A 21,725-nucleotide genomic window follows, 5' to 3' on the forward strand; every position below is an offset into this window, starting at 1 on the left:
GCTGGCCTCAGTAATCCAGAGACCTGGATATTGAAGAGTTAGTGGGGAGGGAACAGGTGATGTGGACCTGGGAAGTGTGTACCTAGGGTGTTGTAATTGCCTATCTGCATATCTACATGGGGAAATCTCCAGAAACTTTGTCTTAGCCTGGGCTCTGAGTGGTGGAGAGGAGCTGGACCCCTGAGAATTCTAACCACTGACTTCATGGCATAGGATGCTGCTTCTTCTTGCCCCCACCACAGAGAAACAGACAAAAGAAGAGAATTAAATCAAGAATTGAATAAAATACAAGGAATGAAATCTTGTGAGCAAAGAAATTCATAAATGTGGGTAAATCTTAGCATTGACTGAATAAAACAACAACAACAATAATAGAAAAATGAGACTAATTTGGATGTTTTAAAAAGATGGAAGTAAAAATTTGGACAAAGTGTAACCGAGGTTTTGGAGGAGTATTGATGAAATGGAAAACAATCTAAGGTTTTTGTATAATCTGTGTAACAATATTAATTAACTTTGTTCTTCAAGTCATACGTTCATTCTACAATTTTAAGCATAATCATTAAAGAATAGAAATAGAATCTCTACTTCCAGACCTACAGTAGGAGAGAAAACTCAATCTGTATTAAAAAGAACGCAATCTATAGCAGGCAGGAAACAAGGAAATGAAGAACCATAGAAAAAGCCAGGATAAAAAGTAAAAACTAAGGTGATGAGAGTTAATCCAAACATCTGACTAATCTGAACACAGTAAATTGAAACAGATTAAATTTACCAGTTCAAAGACCAAATCCCCTGATTGGGTTATTTTATTAAAATTTTAAAAGTTTTCAGCTAAATGCTGTATAAAAACTATTTAGTTTTTTTTTTTTTCTTTTGGTTCTTTCCTACTACCATTAATTTAGACAACCATTTTGTGAAAAGAGATTGAAGTAAAGCAGATCAGTAAAGACTGAAGCAAATTAATTCTCACAAAGTAAATATTCACATATTTTTACAGGTGGTTAGTTTGGCTAGACATAAACTTAGCAAACTAGGAAATAATTTTCTACTACGTTGAGGAAATAATTTTCTACTGCATTTTGAGTATGTATTTCAGTCTTTTATTTCTAGTGTGGGCATGCCCATTTTATATTTCTACAGCCATTTAGATTTGCAAGACATTGCCTCTGAATTTAGATTTATGATGTTTGAATAATTTTATAAAAATCTAATTGTTTAAAAAATATCACCTACTAAGCAGAAGAGGAAAACAGATCCTTAAATTTCCCTGGTAATTAGCACACATTTTATTATGTAGAGACTGATTCTAAAGAAGGCAAACTGTGAAACCAGGAAATTTTGCCCACATTTTGTGCTTATTTAATGTTTTATAAGCCACTGTGAATATTTTAGATTGTGTGGTTTATGTTTATCTGTAACCTACTACAGCAGTATGGTAATAAAACTATATATTCCACAAGTAATTCATTGTGTATACTTTCAGATGAATTCAAATAACAAACACAAACATTAAGACTTTTCTATACGTGATACATATTTTTCTGCGTTTCCAAGTGATAAAGCTTACAATGATATCATTGTTTAGCCACTAATGTCTATGTATAGACCATTGTACTGGGTCGTATTAGTGAGTATGAAGATTTAAACAATATTTTCCCTGTTGCCGGTCTAGTTTTAGAGACAGCACAAGAGAAACTCTTTTAGGGGAAACACACTTTCTTCCATCAGAGATAATTAAAACCAACAAATCATGAACATACACAAATAGATATTGAAAAAAATAGGTGTTATTGATATTTTGAACTGGATTTGGGAGTGGTCATAGTAGCGATTTGTAAAAGTATTTATTTGCCCATGAACTTTGGAATTAAGCATTAAAAATTCATTAATATACTCTCTCCCTACCATAAATAGAGATAAATTTGGGAAAAAATAAAGGAAGTCATTTTTTCATAGTGATCAATAATAAAATTATTAATTTTCAAATTCTGTCTCTTCAGATTTCTCAAGAGTTGGCAGGTGGGAAGGAAAGCCAAATGTAGGGAGAGAAGGGGCTTAGAAAAGGGCTCCTGTTCCTCCTTGGGCTCTAACCAGAGCAGCTCTTACTTTAATCGGTTTTATATCCTGAGGTTCTAAGTAAGTTAAGCCAGGGAGGATATTATAAATGTTTCTGCTACTTTTTCTTAACTGAGTTTTTGTTTTTAATTTTGGGAAAATATATTGATACATAACTGAGACTTCTTTTTAAAGACTTTTTTTTTTTTAGTACAGTTTTAGGTTCACACCAAAATTGAGAGGGAGATAACAGAGAGTTCCCCTATATCTCCTGCCCTACCCATGCATAACCCCCAATTATCAATATCTCCCTCCAGAGTGGTACATTTGTTACAATTGATGAATATACATTGACACATCATAATCACCAGTTCACTTGTGGTATTGTACGTTCTGTGGATTTGGACAAATGTATTCATCATCATAGTATCATATAGAGTATTTTCACTGCTCTAAAAATCCTCTGCATGCTGCCTTTAAGAACCTGATCAAGCTTCTAGAAATAAATCTGACAGAATTATGGAGGACTCCTATGACTGGATCCTTCTGGAATTTTTAACTCTTAGACTTGTCCACACTGAGCCTTCAGCAATTCACCTGTTACAGTTCAAATTTTTATACCCAGATTCTGGTTCCCCATGGCAATTTCTCCTTGTGAGTCTCTGCTCTGATAAGCTATGACTCCCTGTATCTGCTTTTGTCTTTCCAATCTTTGTGTCAGCGGTTGACCTTGGCCCTCATCTCTCTTATGGATCCTAGAATAGTTGTTGATTTTTTAGTCTGTTTACCTTTTAGTTGTTGTTAGGATGGAGTGTTAACTTCTAAGCACCTTATGTGTAGAACTGGAAAACTTATTCGTTTGTTTTTAACTGCTGCTGATTTGATGATTGTGGCTTAATCTCTAATGTACAGATAGATAGTTGCTACTTCTGTGACACTAGGAGAATATCACAATTGCTTGTGCATCTTTTGCAGACTGGTAAGGAGGGGTGACTCATAAAGTAAAGCGTACATAATAGTGGGCTAAAGTTAATATGTCTTTCTAGGGTTTTATATACGATAAAAAAAATAAGCAATGACAGTTTCTGATTCTTTCTCAAATGATAAACAAAGATCTAACAACCAGATTCAGAGCTGGTGTTAAAAGCAAATGCTTCCAAAGTATTCCGTGTGCATTTGTATTATTTAACTTATACTTGCTTGATCTTTCTGTTTCCAAAGATTAGCTTTCTTTCAGATCTCTGAGGTGGTATGTTAGGATATCATCAAAGGCTTAAAGGAGGTAAAAATGATTTAATCATTGTTTTTAAGAACAGTAATGATAGCTATATGAGATAAATATCAGTAACCAGTGAACCTGTGTGTTTTTTTGTGCGGTACACGGCCCTCTCACTTCTGTGGCCTCTCCCGTTGTGGAGCACAGGCTCCGGACGCGCAGGCTCAGCGGCCATGGCTCACGGACCCAGCCGCTCCGCGGGATGTGGCATCTTCCCGGACCAGGGCACGAACCCATGTCCCCTGCATCGGCAGGCGGACTCTCAACCACTGCGCCACCAGGGAAGCCTGACCTGTGTGTTTTTAAATACTAAAGTTATTTGCCCTGCCTAAGGAATGCTTTCTAAGGATTTCTCCAACTTGCTTTCTCATCCCAACCCTATCTTGGTGATATCCAAAAGCTGGAACATTGAGAATTTTTATAAATTCTCAAGCATCTGGGAAACCTGAAAATAGTATCGAGGATTTTAAAAATTCAGTTTGATCTCTGATTGGCCATATTGTCTTCTTGCTTTTTGGAACACAGTCTAAGGTGGCTGTGTCATAAACTGTATTTAAAAACTTTGACTTATCAGTTATACTTGGTTTATTCTTACTTTAGTAGAAGGTAATGAACTGTTCATTAAACATTAAGTTCAATAAGATATTTCTACGTCTATTCCAGACAAATTATTTCCACCCTATTATTTTAGCATATCAGCAATGATTACCTTATTAATGGTGAAACTGTGTTTGTTTGGGTGTTTTGCTTTGTTTTGGTTTTTTTTTTTTAGTATCCCTATAGGAAAATTATTCATTGTACTGGAAATTGTTCTTTCTTGGTATTCCTCTTCATGGTTTTACAAGTAGCATAGTTTGATTAAAAAGTTAAAGAAAAAGAAACAGATTCTGTTTACATTGACAAAGCCATGGGGCATTTAACTAAACAATCAAATTTAGGACCACCAATGGAACAAACATTATATGCCTCCTGATGTGATGCAGTAGGAAGGACCATCAGTTTTACAGTAATCTTGTCAAAGCTATGTAATAAGAGCATAATAATGAGAAAGCATTCAGACAAATTTAGACTTGTGGAACACTTTGCAAAACAAGTAGCCTAGATACTTCAAAAATAACAGTATTATGAAAATGTTATATATAAAATGACAGTCGTAGAAACTAAATATAGTGTGTGAACCTTCAGCAAAATTAAATAGTTTTCAGGATACATTTTAAACAGTTGGTATATTTGAATACAGAATACATATTAAGTTATATTCTCATGTCAGTATTAATTTCTTGAGTATGACATATGATATTGTTGAAGAGTTTCCTTCTTTTTAGAAGGTGGGTGCTGACATTTTTATGGGTAAAGTATCCTGATATTTAAAACTTAGTTTCAGATGGTTCAAGGGGGAAAAAAAAGTACGTGTGCTTTTTGTTTTTAGAAGGGAGAATAAAGCAAATTTTGTAAAATGCTTACAGTTGGTGAGTCTAGATTGAAAAGTACAAAGGTATTCATTGTATTATTCTTTCAACTTTTCTGCAGATTTGAAATTTTTCAAAGTAAAAAAGGGGGAAAAGAAAAATAGAGATGGGATCATATACTATATCTTCAAATTATTAAGACTATTAGAATTATAGTGACACTTCAGAAGGACTTCCCTTTTATAAAGGAAAGAAAATTACTGAGTACTTAACCTACTTACCTAAATTATTTATATCATAATATTGCTAAAGTATATGCACAAATGTACAACTGAAGATCACCTTTGTGTGTTCCTAGCTCTTAAAGCAACTATAAAGTCAAGTCAGATTCTAATTAAATACAGTGAAAATATAAAACCAAAAAAAGAAAAGAAACCCAACATGATGACATAATAACAGTAATGTGATAGCTAGTATATATTTTGCTGAAAATAAATCGCACATGGTAAGCTGGTTCTGAGTACTGCAGTACAATTTCTTTTCAGGCTGCCATGTCTACAGAAACACCTGCATTTCTTACTCAGTCTCCACACTACTTTTCTCATTCCAACTACTGAAAAATCTTTTTGCAATACACAATGACATAATTTAACCTTTACTTATACCCCTATATCTTTTACATATTACATCCCCTTTTGTTTTTTTATTAGCCTGAGAATGAGGTAGTATATCATTATACTGTAGTATGCTATTTTATAGTATCATTATTTTCAGATAACTTGAAAAATTAAAGACTTATTTTACTAAAATGTTTTTCAATTTTGAATTATTTACTGCAAGAGAGAAGTTTACTGTCTTTTACTGATAAATTTAACATGAGCACAGCGGATGAAGGAGGATTTTTTTCTTCCATTTTTACTCTAACACGTATTACTCTAACATGTATTACAGCTATACATTTGTACTTCCACAGGATAAGCTGAATGCTGTCATTTGAGGTGATCACTTAATGCAATTACAATAATAAACATAAACGGCAATGTGGGAATACTTTTCCATATAAGCAACAAAAATACTGGCAAATTTATAAAAATGAACCAACATTATAGTTATGGAAGCTTTGAAAACCAGCAGCCTTGTTGTCACCACTGGGGTAAAAACTGGTTTTGGAGCTTCTCAAAAATCCCCATTTCCAGATCACTTTCACTACTTGACCTGACTTACAACTCACTAGAAAAGAAAAAGCTCCATTTGCAAGATGTTGTTTCCATTTGACCTGATTCAGAGCCTCCATAGGAAAAGACCTGTACCCAGGGTATTGTTGAAAACAATCAGATGTAGTATCACAACTATCAAAGGCTGTGATACCAGTTGGGGCAAACAAGAGCAAAACAATTTTGAGGAAAAAGAAAAATTTGGAGGACTTTTTCTTCCCAATTTCAAAATTACAAAGCTGTAGTTATTAAGGCATTGTTGTACTGGCAGAAGAGTAGACATCTGTGGATCAGTTGATTAGAATTAAGAATCCAAAAGAAAATCCTTATTTATAGTCCATTCATTTTCAGCAGAGGTGCCAAAGCGGTTCATTGGGGAAAAAGTCTGTTCTCAAATGATACTGGGACAACTGGATTCATATCCATCCACGTGCAAAAAGATGACCTAAGACCTTTATTTCACACCATACACACAGAAATTAACTTAAAATTGATCACAAACTTAAACGTAAGAACCAAAACAATAAAGCAGTTAGAAAAAAAATAGAAAAATCTTTAAGACCTTGGATTAGTCAGTTTTTGTATTTGCAACACCAAGAGTGTGTTCTATGAAAGAAAAAAAGATAAATTGGACCTTATCAAAGTTCAAAACTTCTGTACTTATCTAAAAAGATAAGCAACAGAGAGGTTGAAAATATTTGCAAAACACATTTCGGATGTGTTTCCAAAATTTTCTAAGAACTCAAGTAAAGGAATTGGAGCCATCATGTATTATTGCTGGTGGGAATGTGAAATGGTACAGTGACCAGTTTCTTAAAAAGTTAAACACAGAACTATCACGTGACACAGTAATTACACTTTTCAGATATCTACCTGAGACCTAAATAAACGTCCATGCAAAGATTTGAATGCGATTGTTTATAGCAGCATTATTCACAATAACCAAAAAATGGAAACAAATATCCATAAACTGGTGAGGGGACAGACAAGATGTGGTATATCCATGCAATGGATACTGTTCAGCAATAGAAAATAATAAACTGCTGACACATGTTAAAACATGGATGGACTGCAAAAACATCATGTAAAGTGTAAGAAGCCATCCATACATAAAAGTCACATATTGTATGATTTCATTTATATAAAGTGTTCAGAAAAGGCAAACGTATAGAGGTAAAATACAGTGGTTGCCTAGGTGGTGGGTGGTAAATGTGCACGAGGGATCTTATTGGGATGAAGAAAATGTTCTAAAACTGATTTATGGTGTTGGTTGCAGCACTGGGTAACATTACTAAAAATCATTGAATTATGTACTTACAGTGAGTAGATTTTTATTATATGTAAAATGTGTCTCAAGAAAGTGTATTTTAAAAAGCAAATGTGGGGAATAAAATTATATTTCATTTTGTTTAACCAGAAACCCAAAATGTTTACATTACTTTTATAAAGCCATGAAAATGTAAGGATACGTTAAAAATTTTCCAGTTATTTTGAATCCTTAATACTGTTTCTAGAGCCAGGATCTCAAGAAATATCAGTGGAACTCCCTTTCAGACTGACTTTGGCATATGTATATACACTGTTTTACACAACCATAGTCTCCTAGATTCAAAACAGAAAACCTGCTGTATCTTCTTATCTTTGAAAATGAGTCATTGCTCTTAGTTTTCTGACTGTTATAGGTGGGATATTGTTTCTTAAACATTTGATGAAAAACACCCAAACCAGTTAAAATAAGCTTTGCCTTCCATTTCTTCATTTACTACATTTTTCTCTTTTTGTTTTGTTTTATTTTAGATCACTGTGTTCACTACTATGATCTTCGTAACACTAAACAGCCAATCATGGTATTCAAAGGACACCGAAAAGCAGTCTCTTATGCAAAGTTTGTGAGTGGTGAGGAAATTGTCTCTGCGTGAGTATTACCCTTTTCAGAAGTTGAGCTTATTTAACATGCCATCATTTACCAGTTTGTAATGTCACTGTGGGTTTTGTGAAGAATAACACTGTGGTATATGCACTTTTTCTTAAATAGTAGATTTTTATAACTTGTCTAATTAAAATACATATATATTCTAGTCTGTGTTGCTCACTTTTATATGTTATTTGTGAATAAAATCCAGATGATACTATTTTTTAATGTTACCCCCTTAAACATTTGAACTTCAGATTGGATTTCAGCCCCTGCTCCTTAAAAAGAGAGAAGCAATATAGTTGATGCAGTAGAATGAGAAGTGTTTTATTTATTTAAGACCACTAATACGTTATTATATATTGATCTATATTGCAGTATAGTAGTATCATTTTTGGTTTTCAACAATATTTGGTTGACTTTCATGATTCCATGTTATTTGATCTCCCAATGATTTCGTGGTGAGTTTTAAATATGTTTTGAAGAGAACTTTCTAAATGTGACTGCTTACACCTGACAAATATCCTTTGAGAAGCCCTTCTGAACTAGAGAATCATAAAATAAGCTTTTAGTTGTCTTTTGTTTTGTCGAAGGAAACAAGATGTCAACCAGGTAAATAAATCTCAGTTGCTAAAATACTGTTAAGTAAGCTTTTCTACTGAGACAGTCCCTTCTTTCTGTTATCCATATCATTGTACTCTTTATTTTGTATTATTCTAGTAAATACCCATTCTCAGTCTCCTTTTTTTCATACATATTATTTCTTCTCAAGCCTAATTGTACATTGTTTTCTTTCTTTCACATAGTTTCTAATATCTCTTAGGAGATTATTAATGCCAGTGCCTTATATTTGGGATCTCCCACCACATCTGCCTCCATACTGGTTGCTCTAGATAAGAACTTGGTAATTTGAGTTGATTTAACAAGGTAATTTGAATTGAGTTACAAAAAGGGAAAAAAAGAAAGTGAGAGCTGAGCTTTCTAAGAGGAGTTAATAGAGGAAATTAGTTCACAAATCTAAGTTAAGTGGTAACCAGTCAAAAAGTATCCCATCTTTAGGAGTAATAATGGGCAGTAAATTAAAATTTTATTCAGATTCAAATATGAATGATTATATGTTAAAAGTATTTTTCTTAAATTTCAGACTTATAAGTGTTGAATCAATTAGTTTGATTTCAACTAGTTGAAGTATATGTATACTTAATTGTATAAATTGGAAATCTTAGTTGACCTTTTTAATGCAGATTTGTGGTTTGTATATTCACCAGTCTTTTTTCCTTCTTGGTTTTTATAAATCATGATGATTTTCCTCTTGGAGATATTTGTGTTAGAAGTATGTAAGACATTTACCCACAAGTATGTTTGGAAATATGAAAAAATAATATTAAACTATATACATATTGCTGCAGCCTCTGAATTCTTGGGCTGTGACACACACACACACACACACACATACATATAAAGGGTTTTTCAATGCAATATTGTTGAGCAAAAAACAAATTTAAAACAGCATAAATGTCAGAAATTCCCTGGCAGTCCAGTGGTTAGCATTCTGCGCTTCTACTGCTGGGGCCTGGGTTCAATCCCAGGTTGGGGAACTAAGATCCCACAAGCCACGTGGCATGGCCAAAACAAAAAACAAAAAAGCCCCATAAATGTCTAAGAATAGATGTTATGTTGAAAAATGCTGAGAAGCAATAGAGAAGTGTTTGGAGTGTAGCCTCTGAGATAAGACAATTTCAATCTTGGCTCTACTAGTTACTAGCTGTGGTACCTTGAAAATAACCTTAACCTTCTAAATCTGTTTCCTCACCTCTGAAATGGAGCTAATAATACTACTTATGTTGTGAATCTCTGAATAAAATAATCTATGTAAAACATTTAGCATGGTGCCCTATTCTGTGAATGTTAGAGCAAAAGAAAAGATGATTTATTGTGTAGTCATTAATAAAGATATAGAAACATATTTATTTTACATAAACAATGTAAAACAAATTGTTGAACAAGCAAGAAGCACTTTACAAAATAATGTGTTGTTATGATCCAATTTTTGTAACAAAAAGTCAGAAGAAAACAAAAACTTGATATTTTATTCAAATCCTAAGACTGTCTTTGTGTGATAGGATTAGCAGTGATTTTTATATTCAATTATTTTTTGATTAATAGCTGCATTTGCATATTATTTTATTAAGATAAACTATATAGACCATTCAACCATTCATAGTATTCCACCCCTGTAGGTACAACTAAGCTGTGAAAATATCAATAGTTTATATTCAGTATACTAATATAATTCAACAGTTGAAAAGTAAATCAAATCAACTGGAACAACTGAAATTAAGCACAGCTGCCAATAGAGCTCTGTTGTTGTTTGATGGTGATGGTATGATGGCTAATGTTTGTTACTTCCTACATGCCCAGGTACTATTGAAAGCATTTAGAATGAATTAATTTAATTTTTGCAGTATCTTATAGAATTCATCTAATTCTATAAGATAGGAATCATTATATTTCACATTTAACTGATGAAAAAATTGAGGCCAAAGAGGTTGTATAACTTTCCTAAGGTCAAAAGCAAACTAATGGCATATTGACCATTCTGACTCAGTCTAGCTCCAGAGTCTGCATTCTCAACCACCAAACCGGATTGCCTCTAATTAGTAGTGATGGGTTTCATGTAATGAGATCTTAAAGTTGTTCTAACTTTTTGTGTTTATCTCAGTTCAACAGACAGCCAGCTAAAGCTGTGGAATGTAGGGAAGCCATACTGTCTACGTTCCTTCAAGGGTCATATCAATGAAAAAAACTTTGTAGGCCTCGCTTCCAATGGAGATTATATAGCTTGTGGTAAGTGAAACTGTCATTTCCTGGAACTTTTAAATAGATATCTGTCACGGAAATTGCATTCAATGGAATAGACTACATACCAATTCAGGAAATGATCTATACATTCAGAAGACAGCATGTTGAATTTTCCTCAGATTAGAAAAAGCATTAGTCCTTCTCTCCTTCACTGAGCACAAGCCCTGACCACATGAAATAGCATAAGATTGTTAAATACGTTTTGTAGTTGTTCTCCGGTAAAATATAATTTCTATAGATGTTATGTAGAAGACAGAAAATATTAGTTTCTGCTGATATCTTAATTTTGGAGACATTTGTCTTCTAAAGCTTGATGTTCATTTTCCCCTATATAATGTTCCCTTCAATAAACAGTCTGTTTGGGTAGTCTTGATCTGTTTTTCTAGGACTTTCATTGTTGACAATTTATACAAATTTAAATTAGCAGTAGAAAAGTCAAATTTGGTACTGTTCAAATGCTTTAATACATCTGATGCCTGAATATATGAACTTTCGTCAGTACTTTCAAGTGACTTGGCCTTTTATTCAGTAAAGTTGACTGTCTCTACATGTATATGAACCTAAACCCTGTCAAAGCAAATCTCTTACTTTGATAGACTGCTCAAAAATATAGGTTTCTAGACTGCTGAACTTTTATTGGGGAATGGGAAATAAGTTTTGTAGATTATTAAAATCTGCCTTTTTAAGTGCTATAACTTTCTTCTTCCCCTCTAGATAAAAATCTTTATAAATGTAATTCAAGATCATGCTATAATAACACACTTCTGGTTCTTCTCTAGACCTCTGCTAAAATGATTTTTGTATCAGTATTGTTATATCATTTGACAGTGGGTTATTTCTTTAGGTTAGGAAAGTATACGTTTTTTTCTGTGAATCCTTTTCTCATATGATTCCCAAGAAATCCTGTGCTCTGGTCTTTCATATTTTACCATAAAAGATTATTAGTCTTTGAACTTAAACATTGAGTGATAGTTACCTTATGAATGTGATATCCTAATTCTAAGTTCTCCCACTCTAAAAAAATTATTTTAAAATATTTTTCAGGAAGTGAGAACAACTCTCTTTACCTGTACTATAAAGGACTTTCTAAGACTTTGCTAACTTTTAAGTTTGATACGGTCAAAAGTGTTCTGGACAAAGACCGAAAAGAAGATGATACAAATGAGTTCGTTAGCGCTGTGTGCTGGAGGGCACTGCCAGATGGGGTGAGTTTTTATATCAGTTTTTTCACCTTGGTGTCTCATATAATGCATTATGTTTATGTATACACAGGTAAGTTTTTTTAAGTTTAAAATATAAATTGATATATACATTTTCTTTTTTGCTTAGTATTGCATCACCAAAGGAAACAGGCATTTTAGAAAGTAGTAATTGAAATGTCACAAATGGAACAGTAATTGGAATGTCACTTCATGCTGACATGATGTCTCCCCTGTGTGCCCATAGCATCATGTGCATACCTCTGTTACAGCATTATCACATTATCTCTATCTCTTCTCCTATAGGACTGGAAATTTCTCCAGAAAACACACTGTGTCTCATTTTCCTTATTAGTCACATGCAATATAGGCTTAGTAAACATTCAGCTGAACCTGGTATTGTATTAGAAGGAAAAAATTTGATGTAGGGAAAGGAGAGTGGCCTGTATGTATACCTAATTAAATACTATTTCAGGGTAGAATTTCTCTCTACAAAATACATTTATACAAGAATATTTAAACACATTCAGTTAACAAGCAAGTTGCACTTCTAGGTTGCCCAAAAAAACAGTTTCCTCAAACTTGTTATTTATTTATACATTTTAAAGTGCAGGCTTTCTCATAAGTTACATGAAGAAATAATCGTTTTTATTGTCTTGATTTTGTGAACATTCGTCATGCATTAATGTCATCTTTTTAAAAATAGCTTTTTAGGTACTGACTTGGTTTTAGTTTTGACACCAAAAAATTCTACTTGATGGTTACTTTAAGACATCTGTTTAATAGGTATATTTAAGCTATCTTGTTTACAGTTCTATTACTCAACTTCAGTTTTGGCGATGGCAGACTAGGTGATTTGGACCAACCCTCCGGCTAAGTAGAAGTGGAAAAGTTAGACCAAGTATTCAATATATATATTTAAAAAACCAAAACCTGTTTTAAGTCATTGGAAAGTAAACAAGATAGAAAAGAATTACCAGTCTAGGAATGTGAGCCTGGCTTTTGAGTATTCTTTTCCTCTGGGAGCATTTGCCAATTTTGGTAGAATGACTGAGTACTTATGGTAGCTTCATGGGGGCACAGGGAATGCAGTCTAGTGCTCACCACCATATGGGTGAACTTACCTTGGTTTAGGTCCCCAAAGGGCCCTACTCTAGGGTAAAGCAGTAGAGGATAAGCCCCCAGTGATTTTGCAACTCAACTTCAGATCATATCAATCCTGAGTAAATTGAGGTGATCTTAGATTGCTAGTGTTAACAACTGCAAAATTAAATCCTCTCTGCAAGAAAACCTTCTAAAGAAGATCATCTCAGAATTTTATGTTTTTCAAAATTGCAAATATAACTAGGACACAACAAAAAATAAAGAGACACAGGAAAAGCCAAGACGACATGAATAAATTTAGTATAAGCATTGAACAATAGAAACAAAATCACAGCAGCTCTGGATATTATAACACATAGCCTGAAAATAACCATGCTGACAAGATGAAAGACAAGGTTGAAAATTTCAACTGGGAAATTAAAAGTTTTTTTTTTTTTTTTTTTTTTTTTGGGATCTGGACGCGCAGGCTCAGCGGCCACGGCTCACGGGCCCAGCGCTCCGCGGCATGTGGGATCTTCCCAGACCGGGGCACGAACCTGTGTCCCCTGCATCAACAGGGGGACTCTCAACCACTGTGCCACCAGGGAAGCCCCTAAAAGTATTTTTAAAATGAAAATTCTAGAACTAAAAAAATATAATTACCAAAATTAAGAACTTAGTGGATGGGTTGAATGGAAGATAAGACACAGTTGAAAAGAGAATTAATGAACTTTTAGGAAAGAAGAAAATATACAGAAGGAAGCATGGAGAGACAAAAAATGAAGAGATGGAGAGATGAAAAAAAAGAGAAAGGAGATAGAGGTTGAAGTAAGAAAGTTGAACATATTCAATAGGAGACCTAAAAGGAGGGGAGAGAAATAATACAGCCAAAGCAGATATTAGAAATCATTATTGTTGAAAGCTTTACAAAATTGATGAAAGACAGTAAGGCAGAGATTCAGTAAGCCTTCATACCCCAGAGAATAAATGACTTGAAACCTACATTGTGAGTACAGATTTAATATCAGATCTGGACCCTGAACAGACCTAGGCCTGCTGAAAATCGGACCTTGAGTCTTCCTTCTCATAGCACTCTTCTGTGGAAATAAATTAAGACAAATAAGGAATGTTATGTGCTAAGAGCTAGTTATCTCTTAAATTTATTATGAACCCTCATCTGTATTGCCTCTGGACTGAGAGAATTGTGAGTTGACATGTTGGCCTTACATCTGTGCAATGAGAGCGATACAAGACTGGCAGGAAACCAAGGCACACCTCTGTATTGAGGTGAACCACCTGCACTTCAGCTGTCCTTGGCAGCTGTGCTCACTCTGTGTGGTTTGATCTAAGAAGCTGTGCATGTGAATACTTGCTTAGCCTCCTGATGAGTGTGAAGATGCTGTGCATGCTGAATATCCTATCTTATGTCCTTCTATAAAGCTAACTAGCTGCTAGATCAAAACTAACTGCGCCTGATCCTGTGACCCCTGCTGGTGGTGGGACACATCATAGTGAAACTGCTGAAAATAAAATACAATGGGGGATTCTTAAAGGAAGGCAGAGAAAAACTGTCTTCAAAGGATGAGTAATTAGACTGACAGCCAACTTCTCAGTGAAGCAGCAGAAATCAAAAGATAGTGGAGCCAGATCTTCAGTGTGTGAAGGAAAATACCTGCCAATCTAAAATTCCATATCCACTGAGAATCTTTCAAGACAAAGGTAAAATAAAGACATTTTTAGATGAATGAAAATGAAGATTTTGCCACCAGCAGACTTACACTAAAGAAAATTTTAAAGGTAATTCTTAAGGCAGAAAGAAAAAAATGCAGAAAATGAAGACAAAGGTAAGACATGCAGAGAGGAATGGAAAGCAATAGAAATGGTAAATATGCAGTAAATCTAAATGCATGTCGACTGTGTAAAGCAATGATGTCTTGTTGGACTTAATATACACATAGAATTAAGTACTTGACAATAACATAAGTCAGAAGAATAAATGTAATTAAAATGTTCTCAAGTCCTTGTTTTGTCAAGGAAGGTGGCAAAAGAACTAATTAATGTTAGACTGAAAGGATGCATATTGTAGTTCATAGGATGACCCTCAAAGTAAGTTCTTAAAGTATGCTACCTAGACCAAAAGAGCAGCATCACCAGGGAACTTGTTTATTTCACAATAAAAAGATTAAAAGTTCTGTAACTCACTTTAGTACCATTCCAGATTTAATTTAAATCTGACTTTTATATAACTATCACTTTGATTAGCTACAAAAAATAACTTCATTTCCTTATTTTATATGAGGCAGAAGGAGTGAGACACTCCTTTGTTCATTTATTCAGCAGATACTTAGTATGTGCAGTCACAGTTCTACATACTGGAGATAAACTCTGAACAAAACTGTGAGAAGTTCTGGCCCTCTTAGGAGACTTAGAATATTATATGCTGGAGCAGACAAAAAAAATACATATGTATGAAGGTGACAAGTGCTTTGGGGAAAAACTAAGCAGGAAAGTGGGATGGGGGTGCTAGAGTAGGGAGTTGTAATTTTCAATTGGTGGTGACAATGCCTTACTGAGTAGCTGAATTAGAGCAAAGACTAGAAGGAGATGAAGATGTATACCATATTTAAATGTAGGAAAAGAGTATTCCAGGTGTAGTAAACAGTTCAAAGGTCTTGAAGTAAGAATGCGATTAGTGTTCCAGGAACAGAAAGAAGGCCAGAGTTGCTGTACTACAGTGGTCTAGGTGGGGAGTAGTAGATAATTTCAGAGCAGTGAAGAAGAGCTGTTTCAATAGAGCACACTTACCATTGTAAGGATTTTTGTTTTTCCTGGGAGTTGGGAGCCATTGTAAGATTTTGAGCAAAGTAGTGATACAATATGACTTAAATTTTTTAAAAATCAGTTTGGCTGTTTTGTAGAGAACAGACATAAGGAATCAGGAAGGCTGTTGTAATAATCCAGGTAAGATTAAATAGTGATAAGCCAGTGAGAAGTAGCCAGATCTTGTTCATAGTTTGAAACTGGAATAAATAGAATTGCCAATAGATTACATGTGGAGAACAGTAGAGAAAAGTCTAGGATGACACTGAAGTTTTTTCCCCAAGCATCTATAAGAGTGGAATTGCCATTCCTTAAGATGGAGAAGATTACCAGAGGAACTGTCTTATGGGAGAAGATCAGGGAAGAAGACCAGGAGTTGACCTCTAGACCGGCCTGATTTGAGAGTTATTAAAAATACTAAGTGGAGATGTCAATTTTGGATTCACAGGAAAGTTGTGAACTGGTTAAGTTTGAGGTATTACTTGCCGTGTAAGTGGACCTGCCAAGTTGGAGTTCACAGCAGATTGTGGGGCTAGGCATATAAATTTGGTAGCTGTCAACATATGATATTTAAGCAAGAAATGGGATAAGATCTCTCCAAGGGAGTGTAATCAGAGATTAGAAGTAGTATGAGTACCTTATTTGAGGGTACTTCAATGTTCAGTGATTTAGGCAATGAGGAAGAATCAACAAAAAGACCGAGGAGTGGTTATCAATAGTAGGAAAACTGGTGCCTGGGAAGCCAAGTGAAGAAGGTTTTTCAAGGAGGAGGAATTGGCCATTGATATGAAAGTCTAGAAGAGGGAAATCTATAGAGACTAAAAGTAGATTAGTGGTTACTTAGGGCTTAGGTGGGCGAGAGATAGGGAGATGATAGCTAAAGGGTACAGGGTTGCTTCCTGACATGATGAAATATTCTCAAATTGAGCGTGGTGATAGTCGCACATATCTATGAATATACAAAAAAACCATTGAATTGTACACTTAAAATGGATGAATTGTACACTTAAAATGGATGAATTGTATAGTATGTGAATTATATCTCAAGCTGTTTTAAAACAATAAAAAGAAAAGAAAGCAGTAATGATAAAATTTGAATATCTCATTTTGCAACCTAACCAATGGATCTGAGCATCCAGCTACAGCATCACAAAGAGAGAGAGAGATGCCATACATTGGGCCTCCTGAAGGAGGGGACCCTGTGAAGTCAACTCAACCCATGCTTGATTAAGCCTCTAAACCTAACCACTTACAGGAAATACAGAGGAAAAAGGAACATGGTAAAGAACCATGGTAATGAAGCGGAAAAATCCCCAAGACTATCAGAAACTGTTAAGCAATCAAGTTTCTTCAACACATAAATTGCAAGGGAGAAAAAGAGATGAAAGGAAACCTATAAATTAGAAAAGAGTTACAAGACATGACAACTAAAAAGAAAAAAAAGTAGGAATTGGTTAAGCTTTGTCAGATGCTACTGATACAAGTAAGATGAGCAAAAAAATGATAGGAGTGGTAAGACAAAAGTTTGACTGGAATGGTTTTAGGAAAGGGAGACAGAGATGGTGAAGTACAGAGAACTGTTTTGGGGAATAAGAAAATAATACAATGTTTAATCTCACCTAGATTACTTTTTTAAGACGTGAAATCAGTAGCCAAACATTTCATTGTCTTTCTATGCTTTATTTCTGTCCTACCTAATTTTGATCACAAGAAAGAGATCAGTTTAAGGGCACTTATGAAATAGGTTAACTTTGAAAGTTTTTTTAGTGTTTGGACGTATATTAGTGGTATATCAAATCTACTGTATGAATGAATAGAAAGCATAAAACTATTCAATTAATGATGGTATAAAAATTGCATATATCTTTATGTTACCATTTATGGTAGTGATTTAGTCATAGGGAGGGAATGAGAAATTAAGAATGAGTGGTAGAGGAAAAGGCACAAATACAAACAGATATATTCTCTTAAGACAGTATCTTGGTTTTATAAAAATTTAGGATATTTGCCTGCAGATTAAATTTTTGTCTAACCTTGTTTTTTCCTATAATCTAGATACATTTATTTTTCTTTTTGGCTACTTTTGGCTGAAAATGAACCAGTAATCTCAAGTCCTGTTTTGAGTAATCAGCCAAGATTATATATAATTTCTACTCTTTTTATTTCTACCATTCTGCATATAAAATGGAAAGAACGCTATACACTGTCCTTTTTAAAGATGCTGGTCAAGTTCATTTTGTTGTGTTTCTCCTTTTATTTCACAGTGCTGTGGAAGTTAGCAGGATGCTTCTCTCCCACCTTCACCTTTGCCATGTAGTCTACTTTTTCTTCTAGGCTTACAATATTTGCTTTTAATTACTTCTGTTTAAAGACAGAGAATATGTCTAAAGTTGTTTCTTTTAATCTGAGGGACAGTACTTTGTCCTTTCTCTTTTTCTTCCTAATACTTTCCCTGTTTCTAAAAGCAGTTTTATTCAGTCACTTTAGGTTTTGCTGACAGTCTTCTGTCCTTTGTTCTTTAGCTTTGCTTGCAAAGGTAGTGGCTCCAGCATTTCTACCATTAAAGTGCCACAACCTCTTGTACCACATTTACTTTTCAAAGGAGTTTTAAGATAAGTTTTGTTTGAACTGTATTGAAAATGCTTCTTTTTAGAATTTTTTTTATTTTACAACATAGGTCCTCTCTAGAATACTTAGAGATGGTAATAGTTACTCTATACTAATGAAGAATGCAGAATCCTTCATTTTATATATTGTTTTTACTTTATTATTTTAATTCATTTGAAGATATTTTAATTAAACTTTATTAATTTAGAATTATTGACATATGGATATTCTGTTATTGCCAAATTCTTAGGATTTTAACCTCCAAGAGTAAATCTTATTTGCATTGCCTATTTCAGTTTTAACTTCATGATTTTTTTTAAAAAAGAAGGCGGAATTTGTGAGAAATAACTACTTGGAATACCACATATCACTCTATTTTTATTTGGGCTTTGGAATTTAATTTCCCCACTGCTTATTTTTAAAATATAGATGAAATGAGCTTGTTTAACTTGATGTAATAAAAGAAATTTACTATTCATTTATTTGAAGAAACAATTGTAAATTCTAAAACTGTGTACTTGAATGTATTATATCCATATATGATTGAACATCCAAATACATTCCATTTGAATAATTACACTATCTTTGAAATAAGTGTAGTTTGCTTTTTATTTCCATGTACAGCAGTCAACTATACTTTTGCATATAGAGAATGGTGGGCTATTAGACTACAATTTCAATTCATTTTGTGACTTTACTTCCTTGAAAAGTACCTCATAATTTATTTTAACCTCTTCTGTCCAGATGTAGTAATGTTTGCTGTCTGATACTTACTGGACACAGCCATTATCTGGATCATTAAAGTCTGTAATCAACAGTTCATGTTTGTTCTAGTTTCAATCTTTCTTTCTAAAGTATTCTATTTGCTCACAATTTCTAGCAGGTATTAATGTGGACTAACAAAAGATTTATTTCTTCCTTCCCTCCCTCCCTTCCTCCTGAAAGGCAGTAGTGATATGATTTGGATAATTCATTAACTAAGTAATTATCCTTAAACTAATTTAGAGTTGATTCAAAAAAAGTTTTTTGCAGCTTTATATTAGGAGAGTATGGAGTCAGAGTGAATCTCCCTGGCAAGCGCATTGGTGGAGAATAATGCGATCATCTTGGAACATTATCTCTTAGGTTTTGGGTTGGTTTTTTTTAATGATTATAGTAGCTTATTACTGAAAGAAACAAATACATGTATGTTTTAGAGAATTTAGAAAAACAAAAAACAAGAAAATATCAGATAACACTTTTCCCAGAAATAACTAATATGAACATTTTAATGTAATTAACCATGTAATTTTTCCACTCAAAGGAACTTTTTCCCCAATAACAGTGAATATTTTATATATTATCATGTATTGTTTACCTTTTGCCTTTGTCATGAACATTTCCCAGGTCTGAATATATTTTGTAAAGAGTGTTTTAAATGGTTCCATATTATTCTAGTCTAAGGATTTACCATAACTGGTATACTGTTGTTTTGTTGAAGATACTCATGTTTACTTTTTACTACTTCTTGAATATTTTTCCAATAAATCTTTAAATTTCTAATTAATTCTTTAGAAGAGAACTTGAGATTTATTAAATGGATAGCTTTATTCATATAGCTTCTGATTAAAACTGATAGATTGCCTTCTAGAACAATCTATTTCCATTTGGTCTTGCACTGAGAAAGTCCAGGGGTTTCAGTTTGACCATGCCCATAAAACATGGAATATAATGTCAGTATCTTTGCCAGTTTGAAAATATCTTGTTAGTAAAATAATCTTCTTTAATCATTTGTTTCAATAAACAATTTTCTAAAACATTAACTTTTGATTTTTTACAAATTGTGTGCTTACATACTGAGAACTGGGTTTTTTGCTTGTTTGTTTCTTAAGAAATTCTTGCTTGAAAAGGAAATACTATGCAACTGAGATATTGTTTTATAATTATAGTCCTTTGGCAATTTGGTATTAGTCATTTATATCTATTCCATTACCTCCTACACCCCACATCCACCTTGAAAGTAATGCTACAAAGCAAAGGTAAATTTGGGCAATATTCTTATTCTTTATTTCTGTCATGTCTTTTTATCATCACTGCCTTTATTCAGAGATTGGAAGTTAGGTAAAGGAGATTATATATGTTCTGTATCTGTGGAACAATTCTGTGGAATAATTCTTATCTGAAACTATTGGAATGAAATATAAATTAATTCAAGAATGCAAATTACTTTCTGTTAAGTGATCATGTCTGTGTAAAGGGACACCATATTTTTGTTGGAGGCAGACCTTGAGTCCCTGATGACTCCCGCTGAGGCTGTTACATCGTACAAGATTATCTAGCCTTGGGTCACCAATTCTAAATAGATATCTAATGGTAAAAGGCAATGCTTGTAAATGACACTAAAGACTCTCATAGCTCTTCAAAAGTGACGTGTGTGTGTGTGTGTGTGTGTGTGTGTGTGTGTGTGTGTGTACACATTGTATCCTCAGAAAAAGCTTTGCTTATTAAGGGTGGGTTTTTTTCTCTTGTGGATTGAAACACCAGAAGTCATACTGAAAGTTTCTCTAACTCAATAGTGAAGGATGACAGGATAATGATTTCCCTCCTTTGAAACCAAATCCAGCAAAACTTAGCCTGGGAATTTGTTAACAATGTTATCACCCATACTGTACAAAGTTATAATTATATTAGGCAAGGGCATCTTTTTTAGTCAAATAGTGAAATATATTCTTTCTGTCTTTATTTCTAACAAATAAAACTTCATATAATGAAACATTTATTGTGAAGTGTTTTTAACTAAAACTTTGTGTTCTCATGGAGATCTTTTCTTCACCTAAATCTCTCATGATTCCTATCCATTAAAAATATTTCCTGAATGAATTAATACACTGCCTTGTACTGTTATTTGTGTTCATGTCTCCTATCCTCTGCTGGCTTGCAAACTACTTGAAAAAAGGCATCATAGTGTGTAGAGTAAGAGCAAAGACTATGGAGCCAGACCACTGAGGTTAAAATCAGATTTTCCACTTACTAGCTCTGTGACCTTGCTCAAGTTCCTTAAGTACACTGTGCTTCAGTTTCTTCATCTATATAGTGCTAATGATAGTAATAACCTCCCTTTAGGGTTATTATAATGTTAAAATAAGTTAATGTACATAAAGGGTTTAGAATAGTTTTTGACCTATAGCGAAAGTTAAAGTGTTTGCTATTAGTAACATTCATTTTTAAATTACCACTAAGCAGATGGTTTTCACATAATGTATCATTAATATATAATTTTTGTAATGAATGATACAATCCTTCAGA

General features: G+C 33.7%; 1 protein-coding gene across 1 annotated transcript in view; it reads left to right on the top strand.

The window, feature by feature from the left end:
• COP1 (COP1 E3 ubiquitin ligase) overlaps positions 1-21,725 on the top strand; it is a 269,589-nt gene that overhangs the window by 197,588 nt on the left and 50,276 nt on the right. The window contains 3 exon segments of the mRNA XM_024758830.1: positions 7,755-7,872; positions 10,592-10,716; positions 11,776-11,936. Coding sequence (XP_024614598.1) covers positions 7,755-7,872; positions 10,592-10,716; positions 11,776-11,936 — 404 coding nt within the window.

This window comes from Neophocaena asiaeorientalis, unplaced genomic scaffold, assembly GCF_003031525.2.
Source record: "Neophocaena asiaeorientalis asiaeorientalis breed wild unplaced genomic scaffold, Neophocaena_asiaeorientalis_V1.1 scaffold182, whole genome shotgun sequence".
Classification (NCBI taxonomy): Eukaryota; Metazoa; Chordata; class Mammalia; order Artiodactyla; family Phocoenidae; genus Neophocaena; species Neophocaena asiaeorientalis.